This window comes from Oreochromis aureus, linkage group 15 (genome assembly GCF_013358895.1).
Source record: "Oreochromis aureus strain Israel breed Guangdong linkage group 15, ZZ_aureus, whole genome shotgun sequence".
In the NCBI taxonomy this organism is placed as follows: Eukaryota; Metazoa; Chordata; class Actinopteri; order Cichliformes; family Cichlidae; genus Oreochromis; species Oreochromis aureus.
Genome location: NC_052956.1, coordinates 29,474,208 through 29,500,084, shown reverse-complemented (window position 1 = coordinate 29,500,084; position 25,877 = coordinate 29,474,208). Strand labels below are relative to the sequence as shown.

At 41.7% G+C, this 25,877-nt stretch overlaps 1 protein-coding gene across 4 annotated transcripts in view; it reads left to right on the top strand.

Moving 5' to 3' along the window:
* enah (ENAH actin regulator) overlaps positions 1–25,877 on the top strand; it is a 179,706-nt gene that overhangs the window by 139,234 nt on the left and 14,595 nt on the right. For 2 of the 4 annotated variants that reach the window (XM_039599022.1, XM_039599021.1), the window contains exons 5-9: positions 9,634–9,971; positions 20,830–21,645; positions 23,936–24,270; positions 24,755–24,891; positions 25,062–25,110. In XM_039599022.1, the coding sequence (XP_039454956.1) occupies positions 9,634–9,971; positions 20,830–21,645; positions 23,936–24,270; positions 24,755–24,891; positions 25,062–25,110 (1,675 nt within the window). The remainder of the gene's footprint in view (positions 1–9,633; positions 9,972–20,829; positions 21,646–23,935; positions 24,271–24,754; positions 24,892–25,061; positions 25,111–25,877) is intronic. The other 2 variants (XM_039599023.1, XM_039599025.1) reach the window with 2 other exon arrangements.

Sequence of the window (25,877 nt, the reverse complement as noted above, 5' to 3'; positions counted from 1 at the left end):
GTTTCATGCCTCTCAGTTTTGACTGTAGGCCTTTTGATGTTTTCAATATCATCCCAAATCCTTTCCGACTTCCTGAGTATCTCAAAGTTTTTGCAAAGACGAAAGGAACGTGTGTGCATATACATGTACGTGCATGCCGAGATTCAGGTCGTGCCACCGCCCACACTTGCATAGCAACGGTTTCCCAGCAACGCTTGTCACGAGGCGAGTGAGACGCCAGTTAAACGGTGCAGGAGGCTTTTCACAGCTTTGAATCCTGTGACGTTTCCCTGCAAGGCATAGAGGGATGCGGAGGGAAGAGGAGCTTGTTTTTTGATTCACCCACTGGAGACAGGAAATAAGACAGGACTGTACAGAAAGGGGAATTTAATGTGGTAGTTGTCACATCGGTTTCCTGTAAGTGACAACATACTCTGCTCTATTAAACACTGTCAGTTCCAGAATGGAATTCCATAAAAGATTTCTGGAAAAGACAACAGAATACTGAAATCCGTCTCCTAGACAGAAAACTGTGTAAAAACTTTGGAAAGATTTTTTTGAGCCACACAAAGTATACAAACTGCTATTCCCCAACAGCCACTTTAAGCTTGCTCCAAAATCACATCAGTCCTGATAGACTCCATGTGTAAAATGCCCAACTTCAGTCATGACCATAACTTGTTTAGTCTGGTAAATAAAAGAGTTAAAGTTATTTGGGGTGTAAATCACCCATTTAAATTTCATTAGAACTGTGTGTGGCTGTTTTGACTGGCAGGTAATGCCTGTTATCCTCACCACAACCAATCAGAGGCACAGAATTGAACCTGTCACTGTGTGTGTGCTGTTTGGATGGTTTTAATGGAATTCCATCCATCCATCCATTCTCTTCTGCTTATGAGGAGGAGATTTCACACATTAGAATATGAGCTGAATGGATGTGCTTTTTGATACATTTTGTGAAACTGTTTATTTGAATATAGTTGAGTGGAGCAATTACAGATTTTATGGAATGACAACTAAAGCGGAAACGGAAGTTATTTTTTTCTAAAGCAAAATTTTACATTTGCAAATGTGAAATGAAAACTGACTGAGATTCACTGGCTGCTTTATATTCTGGATTTATTTCCATTAACAGACACTGACTGTGTCTCAACAGAGTAAAAGGAATTTTACTATGCTCATTTCTCCGTCCATAAAAGTGTGTGTGACGAAGCAGTTTCCTCATGTTGTTCTTAATGAAAGCATTTGAGTGTGCTTGAAGTTCCGGCTGTGGGAGAAGCTGCTCTCACTGAACAGGAATGTGCTTATTATTATCACATGACATCAGCTGAAAGGCTACACTGTGTCATAACCTCAAAGGTGTCCCTCTGACAGACTACAGGCACTCTGCTCCCTCCTCCCCGTACACAGATACAAGAGAACACACATTTAACCACATTCACACTCTTCACGACCATGTCTCTCCAGATGGGATATTTTAAGTGGGTGTGCTCACTGTGTAGGAATGTCATGATCTCCCTCTTAGAAGAATGCTGTGTGCGTGTGTTACGTTCATAAATTTTAGCATTTGTGTGTATGTTTGTCCAGCAGCTGGCACACTACTACTTATCGCACTTAGACAAAAGGATGGCCCTGCATTGTAACCTGTATGTTCAGGCTGGAAACCTGACACATCCAAGTCATGATTCCCATGTCCTTTTCTGGGCAAAAAGTTGCACCAGTCAAGAGCATGAAAATCCTCTGAGCCTGAAGACATTCATCAACACCAGCAGAGCCATTTAACTACAACAAAACAAACTCCAACCTCAACAGCAGAGCTGAGGTTGCCTCCTCGCTCTAATTAGAACTGATTCAGCAAGTACACCTCCGTCACCAGAGGGAGAGCACACAAGACAAATTACACTATCTCTAGGAGTTCATGTTTCTTTGTCAGAATGTACCCCTACAACAAAAGTCCCTGTGGGAACACAGTTCTGTAGCATAGATGTTACTAGTCTGCTTTTATTTTCTGTCATATATACAGCACTGTGCAAAAGTCTTGAGCCACCCTTCACACCCTTCAGTGGCAAAGTGTAGTTAAAAATGTGCAAAAATACAACTGTAAGCACAGCAGCCACACCCACCTGCAGTTCAAACCTTCTGTTTGTAGGAGCAGTTAATCAGAATTTCAGAGAGGGATTTGAAATTCAACCAGCTAAATCAGGATTTGTCTAGACTGTGAATTATGGCAAGCTATTCTCTACTATCCCAGACTAAAAATATAGAGCTCGAAATGAGCTTAAGAAGTTTTAAAAGAGGCTGAAAGGTAAAAAGTTGGCTATGAATATTCTTACTTCTAACCTGGAACTTGTCACTTAATAAAGATAACCTTTATTATGCTGCACATTGTCCCCGACAGTTGGCATACCACTTTTTTAACCACTGTGCTTGGATTCAGTGATTGGTTGGTGTAAATGTTCTTACACTCCATTTGCTGTAACTTAACTAATATCTAATATAAAACATATACCGGGTGGGCCATTTATATGGATACACCGTAATAAAATGGGAATGGTTGGTGATATTAAAGTCCTGTTTGTGGCACATTAGTATATGTGAGGGGGCAAACTCCTCAAGATGGGTGGTGACCATGGTGGCCATTTAGAAGTCGGCCATCTTGGATACAACTTTTGAGTTTTTCAATAGGAAGAGGGCCATGTGACACATCAAACTTATTGGTAATGTCACAAGAAAAACAATGGTGTGCTTGGTTTCAACATAACTTTATTCTTTCATGAGTTATTTACAAGTTTCTGACTACTTATAAAATGTGTTCAATGTGCTGCCCATTGTGTTGGATTGTCAATGCAACCCTCTTCTCCCACTCTTCACACACTGATAGCAACACCGCAGGAGAAATGCCAGCACAGGCATCCAGTATCCGTAGTTTCAGGTGCTGCACATCTCGTATCTTCACACCATAGACAATTGCCTTCAGATGACCCCAAAGATAAAAGTCTAAGGGGTCTGATCGGAGACCTTGGGGCCATTCAACTGGCCCACGACGACCAATCCACTTTCCAGGAAACTGTTCATCTAGGAATGCTGCGGACCTGGCACCCATAATGTGGTGGTGCACTCGTGCCAGCTTCAGTGCATAAAGAGGGAAACACATCATCATGTAGCAATTTCAAATATCCAGTGGCCTTGACCTGGCACCCATAATGTGGTGGTGCACCATCTTGCTGGAAAAACTCAGGGAACGTGCCAGCTTCAGTGCATAAAGAGGGAAACACATCATCATGTAGCAATTTCAAATATCCAGTGGCCTTGAGGTTTCCATTGATGAAGAATGGACCCACTATCGTTGTAATCAACCATGGAAAAAACCAGAAACACCAAACCATCAACAGAATTTTGTTGTTCAAAGGAAAAAGTACAACAGGGTCTTAAGAGAGTAATGGATCCATACATCAACTTTGGGTTAGATTGTAAAAGACCAATAGTGGTGGTTTTGTTTGTTAACTTCACTTTGCATTCACATAACAGTTTGCCTCATCACTGAACAAAATCTCTTTCTGGTGCAAAGTGGGTGAACTGAGGGTCCTGTTCCAGGCAGTCGCTCCATATATCGGTTGTTTTTGCTTTACAAACATTTTGCCCATTCTACAAATTCGGAGATGAAATGCGCTACAAATACACACAGCCGATCTGGGTCATCCTCGTTTTTGAGATGCTGCAGTAGCTGGAGTTCGTAAGGGTGCCATTTGTGAGTAGCAATAGTGGTGGTTTTGTTTGTTAACTTCACCATCATAACAGTTTGCCTCATCACTGAACAAAATCTTCTGCGTGGATGTTCCGCCGATCTGGGTCATCCTCGTTAATGTAAGGGTGCCATATCCGCCCGAAGGATGTTCGACTAATGCCACTCTCCAGTGACATGCGGCAAGTGCTACGCTGTGGGCTCTTGCTGAATGAAGCTAGGAAAGCCACTGATGTTTCTTCATTAGTGACAGTTTTCTTGCGTCCACATTTTGGCAAATCCAACACTGAACCAGTTTCACGAAACTTAGCAAGCAGTTTGCTAACTGTAGCATGGGAGATGGGTGGTCTCGTAGGGTGTCTTGCATTGAAATCTGCTGCAATGACCCGGTTACTGCGTTCACCAGATATCAACACAATTTCGATCCGCTCCTCACGTGTTAACCTCTTCGACAGGTCAATGGCTGTGAACAAAGAGAAACTTGTAAATAACTCATGAAAGAATAAAGTTGCGTTGAAACCAAGGACACCATTGTTTTTCTTGTGACATTACCAATAAGTTTGATGTGTCACATGGCCCTCTTCCTATTGAAAAAACAAAAGTTGTATCCAAGATGGCCGACTTCTAAATGGCCACCATGGTCACCACCCATTTTGAGGAGTTTGCCCCCTCACATATACTAATGTGCCACAAACAGGACTTTAATATCACCAACCATTCCCATGTTATTACGGTGTATCCATATAAATGGCCCACCCTGTAGATTTTGAGGTATAGTTCTGTATGATATAATTTACAATTTTAGATGCAATTCTGACAGAAATAGAGTGAAATAATACACAAAACAACTTCATCTTAAATAACTTGTGGTTGTTAGTAATAACACGTGATGTGAGCAGTGTTTTTGGGAGAACCATTGTAAATCTAATTCTTAGCAACTGAACACAGTAGTTACCAGTGGATAAGGGCTCCAAGGACCCACTACAGAAGGTCCTTGAACTGTTATAATCAGTCCTGCTAGTGGGTTGCATCACTGCCAGGCTGTTCATGTTCTGACCATCCGGCAGTGTTTTGGTTTAATCTCTAGGACCAGATGGAATTAAATCTTGCAAACTATTAAATTGTCATGAAGCTTTAGGAGTGACCTGTAGGTGTTTTCATGTGTGCCCAGGGTCTGCCACAAACATCTCAACAGCAGCTGACTGGAGCAGTCATCCTTTTCACAGAGGATTATTTCTACACTTTCCCTGTCTGAGTAATAAAGCACATATGAATTTAGAACACAGAAAGGCTTTAGGATAACTTCCAACATTGCTGGTTGATAAATTGCACCAGGTGCCTACATCCCTGCTAACATTTTGCTGCTAGCACTTTGACCATCATCACACTGAAAATTGCAAAATGAATGAAAAACGTGGACCTCTTCCTGATACGCCTGATGAAACTTTTTTTACTGCCGTCAGCCATGACATCACGAGTTATTTTTAATCCCAAAGATGTTCTGATGCTGTTGCAGCACTGAGGATCCCACAGGGACTAGTTTGCCATCAGAGTGTAGATTATTGTAGATCTGGAAAGCCTCCAGAGAAGACTGTGAAATCCTCAGAGACATGGCTCTGCTGCACTTCCATTGGCCATGAATCCAGGCTTGCCCCTTTTTTCTTTAATTACATCAATGCACAACTGAGACACCGTGAGAACTGGGACGGTTTGTGTGTGAGTGACAGGCAGAGAGGGAGTTAAGGAGGGAGCAGCCTTCCATGGGCTCGCTTTCTTCCACCTTTTCCTTCCATCATTCTTTTCTCTCCATCTTTCCATCCTCTGGTGTTTTCTGTCTCTCTGCTAGTGGAAAATGGGAGAAACCCATATTTCATTCATACCACTGCTGAAGGAAGAGATTTTTCTTTGATCTTCTCACCTCTTTGCTCTTTTACTGGTCAGGCTAATCCCAGTAAGCTGTCGAAGAGCTCTGCAGGCACATCACAGCCAAACTGAGACTGAGTACTACTTGAGGTCTGAATCAGTCATAATGAAGCCAAACACTGAAATAATTCCCCTGTTAACTCTTCTCTGTATAATAGATAACGGCTGTCTGGATCAAGCTTCTAAATTACCAGCAATAAAACTGAGCGTGCAGCATTAGTTCTGCAAAGTTGAGCTCAGTTGACTTTGCAGCTAGTAATGCAGTCAGTTGCCTCATATAGGTTGCATGTCTGTGTTACCAGGAGAGATACTAATTGTTCCCAATGCATCTGGGTGTGTGTGGGCGTGCCTGTGAGTACATAAGATGTGGTGAAAGTACATAACATAAAGCTCTGCGTCACCATATTTGGGAGAATGTAACTTCTACTTTAAAAGCTAGTACTGGGATGGAAGCCCTTGTGACTTAAAAACTGATTCAGTATTTGATGCCATAGATTCAAGAAGGTGATGGGACCTGACTTTATGGCATCACACAATTGCTGCTAATTTGTCAGCTGCACATCAGTGAGTCTTGAGTGTGAGACATGCTTCTACATACCTTGGATGAAAAGTGGTTATTTCAGTTACCGTTGCTTTCTTATTAGCTCAGAGTACTCTGGCTTTTCTCTTTGTTGAACAGTTGAACAGATATATTTAACAAAGTGACCAGTGAGTGTGTGAGCACAGAAGAGTGGGTAAGTCCCAGAAGAGAGCTGTCCTGTCACATTTAAATTACTTTCAGTTGTCTTTTGACTGTAGTGATCCCAGGTAAGCTTCCAGTGTGAACAGTTGTTAATCTAATTCTGTCTATCATATTATGTAGAAGGTGAATCTGGTCTCATTTTATACCTTACCTGGGAAGCTGTGCAGAATTCAAAATGTACAGTTTAAAAATAAAAGGGTAAATGTAGGATTTGAAACAGGTGTTAGGTCTGTCATCCTTTCCTTGTTATTGTAACTGCTTGCCTTGGCTTGGAAGTGAACAATCAAAATATCTGCTACTGTGTGAGAACCCACAAATCCAAACCTTCCTCCCTCTGTGTGTGTGTGTGTGTGTGTGTGTGTGTGTGTGTGTGTGTGTGTGTGTGTGTGTGTGTGTGTGTGTGTGTGTGTGTGTGTGTGTGTGTGTATCTATCCCTCCGGCAGATGGAAGCAAAGGGAGTTTGCATTAAGCAGCATTTGTGCTGATGATTGACTTTTAGCTGTGAGTCAGCTTTCAGAAGAACAGGATGAGTGAGGGCAAGCGACCTGACAGCATCTCATTTGGGGGGTGTGTGTGTGTGAGAGAGGGAGAGGGAGTGCCTTTTGGCATTTAACTTAATTTCCCACCATCTCTCTTCTTGGTTGTGTAATTTATGAATGTAATGCTCACTTATTTGCAACCAATATAATTTATGACCCCGTAAATCAGGCTATGACAACACAGTCGAGGCTTTCCAATTAAATGAAAGATTTCTGTGTGTGAACCTGACAGATTACACCCTCCCGCTGTTTGCACCTGCTCTCTGCCTCACATTTTAACTCTTGTTCTTTCCCCCAGTTCTCTCTCACACACACACACACACACACACACACACACACACACACACACACACACAACCCCGTTCAGCTATCTTAGTGAGGACCCTCATTGACATAATGGTTTCTCTAGCCCCTAACCATTAAAAATGAATGCCTAACCCTAACCCTTACCCTAAACCTAACCATAACCTAATTGTAACCCTGACACTAAAACCCCATTTTGAGCCTCAAAAATGCCTTTAAATGCCTTCAAAAATGTGAGGACCGGGTTGTGTGTCCTCACAAGTGACTGCTGGTTCTCACAAGTATAGTAGAATGCAGATTTCGGTCCTCACAAAGATAGCTAGACAGGAACACACACACACACACACAGTCACACACACACACACAGCCACACACTGTATTTATTTGTACCCAAAAGTCTATCAGAGTGCTGCATGGCTCTGGTAGATGATTTCATATGTATTCAATGGAGCAGGGATCTGTCCTATGAAGCTAGTTCAACATGGCCATTATCTGGCTTCACTATAAAAACTATAATCTGAAAAAGCTGAGCACATGATACAGACTGAACGTGTGCGTGGTGTGAGTGTGTGTGTGTGTTGGTAAAAGCACACTATAGGGTGTAAAAACTGCTGTATGATTGTTTGGTCAGTAAGACTGGAAAAGCACTGCATAGCTTGTAGAATTGTATTTATTTAAAATTCACTATTTAAAGTCTATTTAAAGGGAGAAAAGCATGCTGTGTATGGTTGCAGAATTCTCGCTCTTATTAGTCAGTAATTACAATGAAATTAGATGTTAAGGAGCTCCTCCTTTTAGTGTGTAGCTGTGTCCTTTCAGCTGCAATCTCATTGGTGTGAAACGGTGTTGAGACAGTGTCTTTTTACTTGCTGAGCTCCATAGGCTTTTCCTGGAGTGGACATTATGTTTCGGAGAAGTGCACTGGGGGGTGGGGCTATGTGTTGATCTCTTATCTTGAGCATAACCTGCTCTAGAGAAGAGCAAGTCTTCAAACATGCAATCCATATGGCTCAATTGTGACTGCGAGGCAGTCCACTAACACCTGTAGCATCGGCCCAAAAAGGGCATTACAAATAAAAATATGTAGCACCACAGAGCGCTGAGGGGCAGATGTTTTTGTAGACCAACCTGGTCTACAAATATGGGCTTTTTCCATAGGGTTCTGGATACTGGAGACCATGAGCTCCCCTCCATTTAACAGTTTGGTGTTCTTCTTTTCGTTGTCACTTTTCTAACCTGTACCTATTGTGCTTTTTAAAACCTTTTAAAGCAATATTAGCTTACTCCCCCAGTAAGCTCTGCTACACAGCATACTGGGTCTGTGCTCACATCCTCATGGAGTCATAGTAGCCCAGTGGACAAAGCACAAGTAGAAAATCTGATGGTTGAAATCAGAGAAAAGGTCTCAAAATGTCTTCTTTTTCTTATCAGTTCACTGTGTTTTTGTTTTTGTTTTTTGTATAATTATAGTGCACCATTTAAATATTGTTTGGTCTTACCTTCTAGTTAAGGTTCTAAAAAGGTGTTAAAGTATTAGTTGGTTTTTTTTTCAAACTAGGTCATGATAGTTTTTCTTATTAATGTGTTCTTTTTTTTATATTCTTGTAAACTGAATGGTTTACTTGCAGCGATCTTTGCACAGAATCTCAGCTATAGCAAATGAAAAATGGCCTCCTTTATGTTGCACTTGATTTCATTTCCACATGCAGGCACACAGAAGTGCTCACACTGACACACAGTGTTTAAACGGTTCATTTCTTGTTTCCCTCTTCTTCTGCTGTTGCCTTCTGCTGACACCTAGTGGCTAAACATGAGTCTGCAACCACGTTCTGTGCTGAACACAGTATTGGGGTCACATTTTAAGATTTTAGGTCAGGGGAAAAAAGCCACAGTGAGAGTTTTGATATTTCTGTGTCTCTGACAGGCACGCCTGGCTCTGTGCAGCAGGCTTTCACATCAGGCAGTCAGTGTGTGCGTTTTTAATGCGGACAGATTTTAACGAAGTTGGCTGAAGTTGCGTAACAGCATGGTTATTGCACCGAGGAAATTTTGTTATCATATGACATTGTTATGTAATGATGTGAGTAATTGCCCGCTGGTCACCAGGGTCAATATGTGCATCGAACTCATTCATAGCATTTACACTTATTACTCTTTTATCCTGTTTTGTTTTTTGTTTTTTTTTAAACCCATCTTCGCAGTTAACTGTTCATTGTAAATAGAACAGCACACATTATTTGATTGTAGACTCAAAGAGGCTCAAATTTATTTTTTTATTTTTTTTGGAGATTATTTATTTGGAGAAATTTGACCAAGACAACAGAAGCAATTGAAATATGATTTTCTTTTCTTTTTCTTTTAAAAAAAAATTGCGTCATTTTCCTGCATCTCTTTTGCTCCTCCAGGCAGCTTCAGGAGGCACAGAGACAGAAGGAGATGGAGAGGGAGCGCCAGGAGAGAGAACGTCAGGAGAGAGAGCGTCAGGAGCGGGAGCGCCAAGAGAGGGAGCGCCTGGAGCGAGAGATGCTGGAGCGTCAGGAGCGCGAACGTCAGGAACGGGAGCGTCAGGAGAGGGAGGCGCAGGCAGAGAAAGAGCGACTGGAGCGGGAGCAGCAGGAGCGTGCCGAGCGTGAACTGATGGAGAGGGAGAAAGCAGAGAGAGAGCGGCTGGAGAAGGAGCAGCAGGAGCAGTTGGACAGAGAGCAGCAGGACTGGGAGAGAGGGAGACGCATCTCCAACGCTGGTGAGTAATCCACTTTGTGTTTTCTGCTGCTGCACACACTTGTTTCATTTTACTAATGTTACTACTACAATATTACTAATGTGACTGTTTTCTGTCCAAAAGAGCAGTTTGTTTCAGGTAGGGCTGTTCGATTATGGCAAAAATGATAATCACGATTATTTTCACTGAAATTGAGATCTCGATTATTTGACCATATTTATTTAACAATAACAATGTATTGAATAATGGCTTTAAAGATTGTCAAAAAATAATATAAAATAGTGTGCAAATACTGATTACAGTGCAAATGTTTGCAATATTAAAAAACAAATGAAAAATGTAAACATCTATGTTTAGTGAACTTCAAAATACTGCACAATATTTGATCCACGTCTGACTCCGCGAACCCATAATGTTTCCACCAATCTTCCCTCTAATTTTTCATGTGTCTGAGCGAACACACAAACTCCCTGAGCGATCCCTTGGACCACTGTGAGCGACATCAGACGTGTGCACTAGGGCTGCCACAAACGATTATTTTGATAGTCGACTAGTCACCGATTATTTTTGCGATTAGTCGACTAATCGGATCATGCATCCATTGGACGTAAAACGTACAGCTTATTGCACCAGCAGCATCTGCTCTTATATAACATTAGCTTACAGTTTTAAGTGTTTAGGGCAAGGGTCGGCAACCTGCGGCTCCGGAGCCGCATGCGGCTCTTTAGTCCTTATAGTGCGGCTCCGCGTGGTTTGGGCAAATAAATTAGAAGTATTTAGCTGAAGTGTATTTTATTTATGTTAGTTCTTTTTAAAATTCTAAATTGGAAGATTATTGTGATATTGAAATATAAAAATAAAATGATATTCTATTATTTTTTCATCGCTCAAAATAAGCGTCACACTCGCATGAAGCGGTATATACCAAACGCGCGTGCATTTAGACTTTTTAGACTTTCAACCCCAGGTAGGCCAATTATGGATCTTCGGATCCACATTATGTCAGCAGCTGTTCTCCACCGTGAACTATGTTAAAGACAAACACCGCTCACGCCTGACAGCTTACAGTCCTGCGTAAACTGACTTTGTATAGCCCCGATTTGCGGACTCTGTGCGCAGAGGTTCAGGAGCAGAAGTCCCATTGTAAACAAATCACGGCAGACCCGACGATGTTTCCATGAACATGCTTTTCAGCCATTGGCGGTCCTAGCCTGTTTGCCCCCCCCCCCCACACACACACACATATAAAACATATTAAGGATTAATATTACATTAACATAAAACTGTTGTCGGAACCATACTGAATTTCGCCAAAGAAACACACACACGCACACACACACACACACACACACACACACACACACACACATATGAAGAGAGAGAGAGAGAGTGAGTATGCATTGTATGCAAACAGCTACCAAACAGCCATCATAATTCATCATACAATGAGAACAGGACAAATCAACAACTGACAATGACTAATTAATATTAAAATCTGTAACATAATGTATTGTTTGGAATTTAGTCTGTTACTGTTACTATTTTTACCATTTCTTATTGGAGCAACTGTAACCCACATTATTTCCTTAGGGATTAATAAAGTATGATTCTGATTCTGATTGTTTCAGGATGACCTGCCATTATCCAATGACACATCTGCTTACCTGTATCTTTTGCTCGTTTCTCCTCCTCTTCTTTTCTCTTTTTTCTAAACTGAGCACCTGATGGCTTTGAACTTTTCTTGTCCATCTTCCATTAGTTTTAATTTTGCACTCCAGTATGAACACCCATCCCCCAACTCGAGGATCACCACAACATTTACACAACCTAATAGACCTACACCTTAGTTCACAGATTCACTTTGTCTAGGGTTTATTTCTGGGATTTCACACAACCCAGGATTCAGATCATGAATACATAATGGACTTGGATTTACATCATTATGAATGAAATGTGCTCTATTTGGAAGCAGCCGGCCCCTCCCCTTTCCACGCATTGTGTGTGAGACTTTAAATCATCAAACTGTAAATTTTAAATTGTTATTGATCCCTTTACCCCGAGTCCTAACGTGTATATTTATTTTCTTACTCTTATATTTATTGTTTGTTTACTTGCACCGCTGTAACTGGAGCCTCGTCGTCTCGTCTCTCTATATACTGGACTGTATGTAGCGGAGATGACAATAAAGTTTACTTTGACTTCAGCAGCGCGCAGGCGCACCGAGGGCTCTCGCGCTCACTTTTCGCGTAATGAATTTGGAAAAAACATCGGTGCAAATTATAAGTCTGTATCATAATGTCTGGTGTTTTCGTGTTTGTTGGTTTGTTTTTATTTTGTTTTATTTTGCGAGTTGGTTATTAGATGCTGCTCCAGCCAGCCAGAGAATCCCCCCGCCGCCCGCCCTCTCCTCCCTGTGCCGCAAGCAGCAGGCGCACCTCGCAAACGGAGGGCGCCCTTACTCCCAGCAAATGGGCGATAGAAAACCGATCGGTGCCTATGACATTCCCAATATGCGCTGGCATGACGTCAGGGCAGCATGAGTATGAGCATTTTTTTTTTTTTGCCGATGCCCGTGATGCCGCCCCCCACCACGATGCCGCCCCGGGCAACCGCCCGTGTCGCCCGTATCAAAAACCGCTACTGTTTTCAGCATCTCTTTATTGAGCACTTTTCACACACGGTTGCTGTACGCATACAGCCGGCTGTAGCTTTTCAGCTCACAGCCCAACATACACCACCAACAACACAACAGCACAGATAGCACAGACGTTAAGGCAGCGAGGCGTGATTGCGGGTGTCGCTCAGGTGCGTCCGCCTCCCCTGCAGCGGCGCTGCAAACCACGCCACGCCGCACGCATTAACCAGGTAAAATACATATTTAGACAGAATTTTGCAAATATCCATTTTTCAGCAGCATAGTGCTTTTTTCCAATTATTTTTTAAGAGTCAGGTCAAGGCTCCAACAGCCCAAAGGCGATATAAGGGTGGCGGCTGACAACAGTTTTTGTTTGCTACATGGATCATTTTAGTTCAGGTTGGTGTCTTTCCTTTTGTTATATTTCTTTAAGAGTTCAAAATGTGTTGATTACATAAATATAATTAAATTTTCTCTGTAGCACTTCATGGATTTCATAAGCAGCACACCTTAGTTGTTCACACAAAGCATAAAGATAAAAAACAATATATACAGTGTTATCTTCATTTTAGATGTCAAAAAGTATTTGCGGCTCCCAGTGTTTTCTTTTGCGTGGAAACCGGGTCCAAATGGCTCTTTGGGTGTAAAAGGTTGCAGACCCCTGGTTTAGGGTATGTGCTAACTAAAAATAAAGACAAGATGATAGTTTATTAAATTTAATGAGATTTACAGATTGTTTCGGTAAAGTTTAATAAACTCCTTGCTATCTAAAATATAACGGGACACCGGAGTATATTCTCGAACATCTCACACTTCTGATAATCAGTTGTCTGCTTGACGTTTATTCAGTCGTGTATAAACTATAACTTTAATCTCAGCCAAACCGATTTACTCAGGAACAAATAAAATACTCAAAAAAAAGGCCAAACAATAACATTTTTAAGTTATCTAACTGACTTATATATGTTTAACCTGAGTAGCGAAAGACAGTGGTGGGTTTGAAAACGATTTGCCGGGAGTCCGGTGTTCTCACGGGCTCTAGTGAGCCTAGCTATCGAGCTAGTGGGTAACAGACGTCTCCGAAAACGTCGGAGCGCTTTTGAAAATATGCAGTGTCTTGATAAACTGAGCAAATATTTGAGGTTTACACAGCTACATTCTCGCCTGAAAATATGTTAAACGTTTATTTTGTGACCCAGAAAGATTAATACGAGTAATATTAAAACTAACTAGCTGCCGCCATTGTTGAAAACTGAGCAGGGCCGCGCTATGAATTCTGGGACACTGCTGCTTCTTCTTCTTCGGAGTGTAACGGCAGCTGGCATCCTTGTACATGCAGTGCTGCCATCTTCTGTTTCAGTCCGTTATTACACTCTTAAATCCTACTACTTATTCCTGCGTCTTTTGTGATCTTACAAAGCTTCAAACGATGCGTCGACTATTAAATCAGTCGTCGACGATTTTGATAGTCGACGTAATCGTGACTAGTCGACTAATCGTGGCAGCCCTAGTGTGCACTGTGGTCACGCCAGCATCTAATCCATCCAAGTTACATGGTTTATTAAAATAATCAAATTACAGCATTTACATTTATGTTAGACTACTTTTAATTAACTGCTTTAGCCCACTTACAATGAAAATTTAAAAAATCTTGTTCATGACCTGTGTAGTATGTTAACACTATTGGAAGTAAAACTAACTTGAACTCCAATTTTGAAAACACAACTTTCTTTCTTTTCTTTTTCTTTTTTTCCATAAAGCTCTGACTTGTATTATGAGTATGAGTCTGTGGTCTGGGAGAGAGTCTTCTAACTCTGTCTGCCAAATACAGTATATAATGACCAATGCTGGGCAATTAATTATATAGTTACTACTTCAAAAAAGTAACTCAGTTTGGCAAACAACAAAGTTTTTTGTAGCTATTTATTTTTTTTAATGCAGCCAAGGCGTTTTTAAATAAACATTTCAAACTATTTACAGAACAATCAGCTGTTCTGCATCAAATCTGATGCCACACAAATTATTTGTGCCACTCCAAAAAATAATTTCTGTCCACTATGAGATAAAGGAGAACAACAGCCTGATACCTGCAGGCCTGACAACAGGAAATGTATCACTCCTGTAACACCTGTAACATTCAGCAGTCGCCTCATTGTTCTGACACACCAACAAAACTATTGACTACACTACACACTAACTACACAAGATTTGCGCTAAACGTCTCAAATCTCTCACATCTCAGAACACCGCCGTCACTCCTAAAACTTCCCCCCGTTTCTTAACAACTAGATGCCACGTTGCAATATAATTTTTTGATTGGTCTACACGGTATTTTTTTCGACCAATAGGAAAGGGTGGGGGGTGTTTTGGTTTTGCTCACAGGCGGAGAGTGCTTTCGAGCGTTTTCCTTATAAAACGCCGTTTTTACCGTTTCTTCCCGCAGTAAATATAAATAACGATAGTATTCAGGAAGAAAACCAAACATTGCATATATTTTTATCATAACTCTGGTTTTACGTGGCCTATCAACACAATTTAAAAACTGGTATAAAGTCCACACTTTTTCCGTCAATTGTTCCGTCTGTCCTGCTCACATCTCCAATGGTTGTACACGTTGTCATTAATGTGGCTTCACTGCACATCAGCCACGCCGCTTTGCTAGCTAAAACACCGGTGTCGGCACATAAGGACGCTGTCATAGCCTGTCAACGACGTTGATTGGCTGCGTGTATACGAATGTGAATCGCATTATTGGCTGGACTATAGGATAAGGTGGCATCGTTCTAATCCCATACAGGAGCAGCCAGTCACTTACTGATAACACTGCAAAACAGAATTGTTAAAGTTTTAATTTTAATTTCAATTCAGGTTAGACTTTTTTTGTGCGCAACGCAGATTTTCTGTGCGCAGAGACCGTGCCAGCAGTGCGCAATTACGCACGTGCGCAGCTTAGAGGGAACATTGGTTTCCACACCACTGAAGTCGTTTTACCTCTCTTTTCAACCTACGGCATTCTTTCTTCAGCAGCCATTATCCTCTCCTCTCCAAATAACTTCTGCTTAGCTTTCCGAGCTTCCCTCGGGTCCTCTTAATTGTTGTGACGCGTGTTCGAAACGCAGAGAGGTCAGTGTTGCCAACTCCTCAGTAAGGAAAATCGCTATTGGCTGTCCTAGAAGTCGCTAAATGACGTCATCACCTAATTTGCATAATTGGTCACGCTAATATAATTGTAACCTATGTTGTTGAGAGAGAAATAACATCGTGGAAGAGACATAAAGTGAGTAAAAACGTCCTAAATGCATTTAGAGTTTATTTAGAACTACAAATTAAATTTCTTTTAGCAATTATTGTTTTTTATAATGTCACAATTCCAACCCTGCTCCTTCACCGGGCTTGGACCGCAAAAGTGACCGAAATAGGCACTCTGGTGGAGTTACTTTGTGTTTGTGTGTGTTTATAAGTAGTTTTAAACCTTGTGATCCACAAAACAGCAGAAGAGTAAAAGATTAAAGAAGAACTGACTGCGTTACAGCACCCGCTGCTTGTTGAGAGTAAAAGCGATACGCGCTTTCACGTCTTTTTTTAGCGACTTTTTATAGAAAAAAAGTCGCTTTTTCGCGACTTTTTATAGAAAAAAAGTCGCTAGGGGGTCTGAAAACTCGCTAAATATAGCGACAAAGTCGCTAAGTTGGCAACACTGAGAGAGGTGCGCTCGATTTGCCACACGGAGCAGCGCGAGAGTAAAGCACGAGGGAGGTGCTAATAATCGGCTCAGTCATTTTTAATGATCGTTGAAAACCCAGATCGTAATCTAGATTAAAATTCGATTAATTGAGCAGCCGTAGTTTCAGGCTCACAGTAAATATAGAATAATCGATGACAAACGTCATCTTTTAGTAAGCTCTCCAAAGTACATTTTAAAATGGTCATTTTTGTTATTTGAACATTTAGTGAAGTTTTTGTGTCAGTTTCATACAGTGTCATTATTGTGTAAATATTTAACAGTTTATTATACGCGTGGTGGTTTTGAGTTGGTATAAAACAAAATTCACTAAAAATGGTACATGATCTGAATGATGATGTGATATTTAGACTTGTTATACTTTAACCACAATGCATATTTTTGTTTAGGTTTTTTTTTTTTTTTTTTTTTTTTAAATCCATCCATCCCAATTCAAAAAAACTCAGTTTTCCAGCAGCAAGCAGTGCCTACTTTTGCATTGCATTGTGGGTGAATCAAGTCCATTAGCAGTGCACTCAAACATCCAAGTCTTCTTTGCATTCATGGTGACTTTTTGAATGAGGCTTCATTAATATACTTCCATGGTGTGAACACACTGCACACTCTAAACCTGCTGAGGATGGGAGCGCAGTTTGGGAAATGGTGGTCCTGACATACACAAACACTTTATTTAGATCATCCGAAAAATACCTGCGTTTCCAGGTTATTGCTAAAAAGTTTTTGCTCATAGTTGACCTATTCTGCTCGTCTGAGCTCCATATTTTTAATCTTGGACTCCACTAGAGCAATTTTGTATGATTCACAGTTCAGTATACTCGTTCCACATCTACAGGTTCACTAGGGTTCGCTCAGGTCTGAGTGACGTAAATTTTGTCATCCACTAAGAGTGTGCATTACAACAGGTGGTGTCTCAGCTGTGTCTGTGTCCACAGCAGAGTATTATAAAACAGTAATCCCTTTTAACTCCTTTCTGTCCATTTAAGAGAGTCTCCTTCTGATTGGCAAACAAAATTTGAGCCATAGTTGGGAGGAGCTTCTGTGCTCACAGGAAGCATTGTGTGTTTGAGATGACCATGTTGGGATGCCTACTCGCATTGATGTCATAAAGCGTCAAGGCTAGAAACATCAGTCTGAAGCCTGAGCACTTGACTCACAAGGAATTTGCACAAATATGCTGACCTCATTACTGGACCCTTTTGCTATGTTTAATATGAACATCCACTACTGGAAGAGTACGCATATGACTGAAAGTAAGGAAAAGCAGAATTGGTCCATTTCTCGGAAGTAGCAGTTGACAAGTTTCCAGTAGAAACGCTCTGATGGTCCAAAACGGGTTACTAGATGCAGTACTTGAAATACAGGAAATGTATTGAAGAATGAAGAGAAGCGTTCTGTTTTAACATTTTCATCTAATCTCATTGGTGCTGAGTTACAGTAATCTCATCTGCCAGGCGCTGTGAACAGATTGCTGAGGCATCGGGAAGACAGAGTCCATCCACATGAATGCAACAGTTAGCGTGTTATGTTAGAAAGTGTGCTGCCAGCTCATACACAAATTAAAATTCTACAGATTATAAACTCTGAGACTTATCTTCATCAGCGAAGCAGGAAAATAATTTTGAACAAACACATCACCTCAGTCAAGCATAGAAAATGAGTGCAAATATTTGCAGTCAAGTGTAATTACTGCTTAAATTGAGCAGCAGGGTAGAGGTGTAGGTAGACGCATGCTAGTGTTGCGTGTGTGTTCTAAACTGGAGCTGCTTGGTTGTTAGATAAGAATGAAATTTCCTATAATCCAACTCTGGGTCAGTGGGGAAGGCTGTGTTGGATGGCATGCTTCAGTGCCACGCTTGGCCAATTACCATATGCATGCATAAGCACACACACAGAGGCAAGCAGCGTTCAGTGGCCTGACTCAGAGCCTAAAAATACATCATCATGTAGAATGCTGGTGAAACCCTCCTGGGGTTGGATGTTTGTGTTGGTGTGTGTGTACGTGCATGTAAAAGCCCTACATGTCATGCAGAATAACACTAAGAAACAGGGTGCAGTGATTGCTGTTTACAAAATCTGAAGTACCACTGCAGTGACTGTGAGGAAGCTGCTAGGATGCTATCTCACAATCAAATCAGAATCTAACAAGAACTTGGGCTGATTATGCGATTGTAGCTGTAACTTGTGTGATTGCTGTGCTGTATGATTTTTCAAAATTCTTCTTTTTAGAAACAAGTTTGCCAATTTATGAGATGGTGGTAGAACCATATTTTTCCAGCAAAAAAGAGTTAGTTTCATGTAAGAAATCACCAGTTTAAAAAAAAATGTTCCAGTAAGAAATTAAATTAAACGTAATATAAAATCTATAGTATTTACAGTAACTCCCTATAAAATATAGTCATGTGAAAATGGGCTCACAGAACTTTTAGGCAGTGGACCTGGGTGTCTTGTGAGAGGCAATGACAGATTTAATTAGGTGTCCCTTCACGTTTTGAAAGATGAATTCTGTTTCAGGCGAGCCCTTCATCTCACAGTCACACCACTCCTTGCTCCAACTCTACATCCACATATACCTCTTTGCAGAATTAAAGATTCTGCAACCCTGACCCTGCTGAGACTTAGCAGTGTTGGGCTTCATGGCTCTCCCCCTATTCGAACCTCTGCAGGAGGTAGATTTAAAACATCTGTTTGAAAACAATGTTGCTGCTAGCTTTAGCCTCATTTTTTTTGCTATATCTAGGGTTCAAGTTGCTAAGCAGCTGTTGAAAAGGTCAAGCAGAGATGGTGCTAATATGAACATCTAACATCTGCAATAAAAACGATCACTAAATTATCTTTTGTCAATATTCCCTTCCACAGTATTACTTTGAGGAAAAACCTAAAATCCACTCGCAAGACTTGGGAAAAAAGGTGTGGAATTGCAGCACGTGTAAAATGAAGTAGAGCAGAAGGTGATCTAAGGATTACACCATCCACACACATTGAAAACATATGGCAGGCACAGAGAATACCGTCTAGGCTATGCTAAGCACTAGAGGTGCAAAATCAAAGTAATTAGACAGGGCCGGACTAAGCTAAGATGCATAATGAACAAGAGAGGGAATTTAATGTGAATTCATTGCATACTGTTTATTTTAGACGTGAAGATATGCTTCTACACCCCAGTAAACCAATGAGGTGTGATCAAAAAGTTCAAAATATTTAAAAACATTTAAAAATCAAAAACCTTACTTGATTTAAATGTGTCTGATGTTCCATTCATAATAGGTTTTTTTTTTATTGCTGCAATTTTTATATCGGTCTATAGTAGGCCCATTGAGTCCAGTCACTCTGCAAAGCTGGGATGTGTTTCGTTTTTCGTTTTTCTGGTGCTTGTTCTCTCAACAACATAAATGAATGTTGGTGAGAAAAAATAAACTAAGCATACTTGTGGTCTGGTTCTTCACCAAAATGTTATATTTTCTTAACTTTCTATAGTAAAAGAAGTAAAAGCGGCCTCAGGCTCAATTTGACTCTTGTTTTCTTTACATTTTAATATATTAAAACATAAGTTTTAAAAAAACATTGTATACCAATTACAATATGGGCATCCCATCTACTAGTAAAGACTCTGATTTGGACATATAAGCTATGCATCTGTATACTACAAACTGGAAGATCTCTAGGCCAAGGAATTGGGTACTGAATGTTGTCTTTCAAATGAGAAAGATGGGTCTGTTATTATGTATTGCAGGTATGACGATACTGCATACTCATTACAATCGTTAAACTATCAACAGCGCAGCCTGACTCTTCCTAAAATGTGCAAGGTGCATGTGTGAAAGCAGCTTTACAGATTGAAGTATCAGGATTTACAGAACTATCACACTGCTCCAAAGTACAATTATCCATATAACTTTCATCACCTTATCCCGGACAAGCCCCCAGTTTTAATCTTTAATCTTATTAATGTTGTTGTATTCATGCATGATTATTGCAATTACATTTGAGGAAATTTTCATTTTCTCATGTCTAGAATTAATTTATCTGGACCTGTTTGTGCTGCTGTTGAATAGTTTTTATGACATTGGTATGTTGGTCTATACTTTGGATTTGTTATGTGAGATATCAGAGTGAGATGAGTGGTAAGCTGTCATTTGATGGTCGTCCCTCAGTATGTTCATTCTTTCCCTCTTCTTTCAGTGAGCAGAAGTCTGAAAGCTTTCTATCTCTTGCTGTGTCCTCAGTGCTAACACCTGTTCACTAACACAGTAGTATCACCTCAGCCTAAGAACATACACGCAAGCTGGAGGAAAACTTTAGTTTAGCTCTGTGCTGGTTTTTCCTGCTTCATCTGCCCCCTTCTCTTTTTTCCTCCCTCCCTTCTTCCATCTATCTTTCCTGACCTGCTGTCTTTCCCTTCTGTGTGCACGACGGCTGCTTCCTTCCTGCCTTCTTTCCTTCCTTCTGTCCGCTTCTGTCCTGTCTTGTCCTCAACCTCGGTTTTGTCCAATTTGCGCGTCCAGCTTTTGAAAGCACGCTGTGCACCCCCAAACCTCAGGAGTACGGCAGGACCCCCTCCACGCCCATATCTCCATCCACGCCCACTTACCCATCTCCTGGGACCCAGTCGCCATCCTCCACTACAACACCCCCAACCCCCCCGCTCAGGCACTCGGCCTCCCGGTTTGCCACCTCACTCGGTTCTGCCTTCCATCCTGTCCTGCCTCACTACGCCACAGTTCCACGGCGACAGCAGGCATTTCCCCAAGCCCCACCGCCTGCCCCTGCTCCTGCCCCTGCTCCAACTCCTCCTCCACCCAAGTCTGTGGTGTGGTCAGCGTGCAATTTTACTCCATTGCCCCCCTCACCTCCAGTCATGATAAGCAGCCCCCCAGGGAAGGCCACCGGTCCAAGGCCACTGATCCCGATTGCCGCACCATCCCCTCTCACCCAAAAGCCTCCCTCGCCATCCCCCAACGGGCCACCCATGTTTCCCGCACCTTCTCCTGTGACTATCCCACACGGCCACCCCCCCCTCAGCATTACCTGCCCAACACCACCTCCCCCACCTACTCCACCCCCTCTCCCCTCACCCATAGCTCCCCCTCCGTCTTCCTCCTCCGTCTCGTCTCCCCCCTCCTCATCCCAGGCTCCTGGTGTGCCCTCTCCCTCCACAGCGCCCCCTGCTGCTGCAGCTGCTGCTGCCACCTCTGCCTCTGCTGAACACCTCTCCCTCCCTGTGGGCCTGGGTCTGTCGGGGCCAGGGGAGCTGGACACAGCCGCAGGCTCAGAGCCCCAGTCGGCTCAGGGGGATTCCTCCTGTCAGCCCCAGCCCCAGGGTAAGGCCTCCAGTCTGGATTCTGCTCTCTCTTTCTCACTGCTTTTCTCCCCTCTGTCTTTCATTGCTTGCAACTCACACTCTAACAGGGGTTGGTTGTTACATTGTCACTGACCTGGCCACAACACAAAGTAAGTCCTGTGACACAGACCGATCTAAGAGTTTTCTTTAGAAAAATTGTGCCTTTCCTGGTTGCTGTAACTCAACTCAGTCTGGTTACAATTTCTAATATTAAAATATTCACTATGGTAACTTTTGTGGGATCTCAATGTGTAACAGCTATTGTTTTCCAACTTGTCTAGCTTCTTTGTCAGTCTCATAAAGCCTGTGTATGTGCTCGTGCTGGCTGGCTGTTCATTGGATATGAAAAGTTTTGTCGTTCAGCATGGCATGTCTGTGTCTTTGACACACCTGCGTAAAACTCCTGCTTTCTTCATCTCTTGCCTGATTTGTTTTTCTTCATTCTCAGACAAGCTTCACACACATTTGACCTTTCACTCTCCATAATTTGATTTTTTACTTTGGGTCTAAAAGCCCATTTCTAAGCAGGCACAGCTGGAAGCTCACTCAAGACTTGATCAGTGGAACATTGACTGTGCTATTCAAATTTTATCCACATGAACTTGTTCTGTAATATTAGGAATGCACCAAAGATTAAGAATGACGCTAAAACTGTCATTGATTTAGAGGGTAATATCAAAAAGTCTAAAGAAAAGAAAAACTGGTGTCACTTTGAAATTTAACTGTTAGCGTCCTCTTAACTATGTTAGCTGTCCCACTAGTGATAGCCGTGCTCCCTCTGACACAAGGTGCAGTAAACACAGAACCTTTGATATACCTGATCTAATTTTTCTGAGACAGGCTCTGATTGGTGCACCTGTAAGGAATATGCTTAAAAGTAAAAATGGGCAAAGGAGCTGATTTGTTCTCAGAGTAAAGTAACAACAAATATTTCAGAGTTCATCACAATGATTGGCCGAAAGAGGCTGGATTACTTGTATCATACCATAGGTTCCGCACAAACTATCCCACATGAAGCAAACATCTGTTTGTTTGAGGCTCATTTATGAATTAATGCTTCTTCCCAAGTTCCTTTTCACAATTGTCTTTTGGTTATTATGCATTGGTGTGTACATGCATGCTTGTATGTGTGTCATTGCACCAAAATGTTTGTTTAATTGAATGCTTAGTATGGCTTGCATGTCTTAGTTCTGTTTATTGGAATGTTAAATGGTCCATATTGGGTTTTCAGTAAACCATGAAAAGCAATTGTGATGTCTGACTTCCCCCTTTGGCACGCTGCCTTCCTTTAAACGCAAATCCACTCATTAATTCCACATTTTAATAAAACAAATTTGCTCTAGTATGATGTGGCATGCCATCATACCTTTTATATGTTGTGTTGAATTTGAAAATTAAATCCACCTTTACGGCACAGCAGATTCAGTGGCAGTATGTGGCTGAACGAAGATTTATTTTGGCTGACACATTTAGTGCTGGCAGAGTTTGGCAGATAAAGCCGAGAGAGAATAATGAAAAGTAGGGACGCACTGGCAACAAATCCTGCAGTTTGGTTCCAGTAATGCTGTTCACATTAATAAGTGATCTGAAAACCTGTGGCTAACACGTAGCCAGCAGGGTCAAAATGAAATATGACAGCTAAATGTCAGCCACAGTTATACAAACATAAGTCAGTATCATGTTGAAGAAAATAGAGCTACTTTGCTTATTTGTTTTGTTTTTTTGTTTTTTTTTCCTCAAAAGTGAAATCTGTCATTGCTGGTGAGAAATCAGATCCTCTGAACATAGAGTAAAACTTAGTGGGGTAGTTCAGTCTACATGGATTAATCCTAATACATTTTCAATACATTTTCTCATCATTTAACAGTCAACTTAACTATCCAGTGTCAGATTAAAGACAAAATGAAAATAGGGTTTTTCCTCCTGTTTTTTCGTGCCCTCCCCAAAGAGCTTTTGCCCTTCCCCCTTTCAAAAAACAAAAAGGAATTTGATTTGCTTAAGCATAAAACAGAATCAACAGGAAAAGTAAGACTTCTGTTGAGGTAACACAGAATCATTGCTTTAGCAATATGGAATGTAATCATGCTATTTTGTATGGTCCCACCCCAGAGATCCATCTAACCGCTGGAGTGTGATCAGTTTCATCATCATCAACCTGCGGACGGCAACATTCTGCTGTCCGCAGGTTTATGTCTGGAATTGTTCTGAAAAATGTCTTTCTGTCTTCACCCATCCCCCACTGCTCCTTATTCCACCCCTCTCCCCAACAGACGTGGGACAGACTCCAGGGTTGACCACCCCAACCCCTCCCCCACCTCCACCTCTGCCACCCGGCTCCACTGTGACCTCTGCGGCTGCTACCCCGGCCGTCACCCCCACGACCCCCGGCGGCCACCCTCCACCCCCGCCACCTCCTCCACTCCCTCCGACACTGACTCCAGGCGGGACGCCACCTCCTCCACCGGGTCCCCCTCCCCCTCCCGGAGCCCCACCACCACCCCCAGCACCACCTCTTCCCACTGGACTGTTCTCTCCAGCAGAGGACCGCCCTCTCTCAGGCCTGGCTGCTGCCCTCGCTGGAGCCAAGTTGCGCAAAGTGCCAAGGGTGAGCGATGATTTGTTAATGGACCAATGGAACGCTCGACTAACACATCTTCATATGTGAACCATTTAGGATACAGTGTATAAGTATTAGGAAGGCAACTGGTTGCATATGCATACACTTAGTTCTGTCACCCCCAATCATCATACACGATCTCACAGTCACTAAAACATTATGCAAACACACCATATTCACGCATGATCTCTCTCTCTCTCTCGCACACACACACAGTCACCATCTGTCACATCTCATTAGGGCTCACAGGAGGATTTCATGTAATGCTCACTGTCTGCCAATGACTACATGGCTACTTATGGCTAAAATATGAATTGTACTTCTTCTTCTTCAAAAAGAAAGCTTTTCTGATATAAAATGAGTATTAAAAAAACATTAATTCTTTTTCATTATACTATTTATTTCCCAAACACTGTAAATACCTTCTCTGTTTATGAAGAACACAAATGTGTTTTTCCTTGTGGCCCTTCAGAGTGATGATGCAGGGGCAGCTCTGGCAGCAGCCATGATGGGGGCCACAGGGGCTAAATCAGAGGCCAGAGGTAACGGGCCCCTTCCTGGAGGAGGAGGAGGGCTTATGGAGGAGATGAGCGCCCTATTGGCCAGGAGGTACACTCGCATGATATTATCATCCAAAACCAGATTTGTCTATTCACCATGCAAATTTTGTCCTAATTTCTGAAAATAGGCAATTAGTGGTTTTAAATTTGGAAATGAGACTTGATATCAGTCAGTGTTTAAGCCCTCCTCACTGTGCCTGGGCTTTTTACATCTTACAGGAGAAGAATTGCGGAGAAGGGCTCGTCACCTGAACCTGACCAGAGATCGGTAAGTAACATCAGAACCATCGTCTAAGCCCCTGTCATGCTGTACTCCTGTGTTTGACTGTGTTTCAAAATGTCATTATTGCTATCGTCAGACGATAGCTCCTCAGTGTGCTTTGGTTATTTCACAGTCATTTCACTCTTTGATCACTGAGTACTTTCAATATGAAAGTCTGTATGCCTTTAGAGGATGTCATGTTCTACATACCTGTCTGTTACTATTGACATATGTCATAAAGTTTCTAGTACTTACCTAAATTGCAGAAAATAAACTGTTTTGAGTTGTGGTAATATTAATAAAGATATAAACCAGTCACTATTTAAATAGAATTCAACCATGTTAAGTGCTATCTGTTGAACATTTTCCATACTTTTTTCTATTCTTAGAGTATTATATTAATTACTTATACATGATTCTATGGAGAAAACAAAATCTAGCCTTTTAGGGGTTTTTTTGTTTGTTTGTTTCTTGTTTTGTTTTTTGTTTTTAAAGCTTTGGTCATGGTTCTGCCAAGCTTAATAAGGGCAGTGGAAGTAGGGAGGCCAATATGAATGTTTTGTACACAGGTATTTAAAGGCATTTAAGAGTTAACTTCTTGCTTATAATTACAAATCATCTAGTGCTTTCTACCTGCATATAGCAACAGCCACGTTCCATCTTTCCCAACTTGTGCCTCTAGATATGTGGTCATTTTTTAAGGGAGTGTTGTTTTGTCAGTTGACAACATTTAATTTCTGCACACTGGTATTTTGTCTTGATCTCAAAGGTTT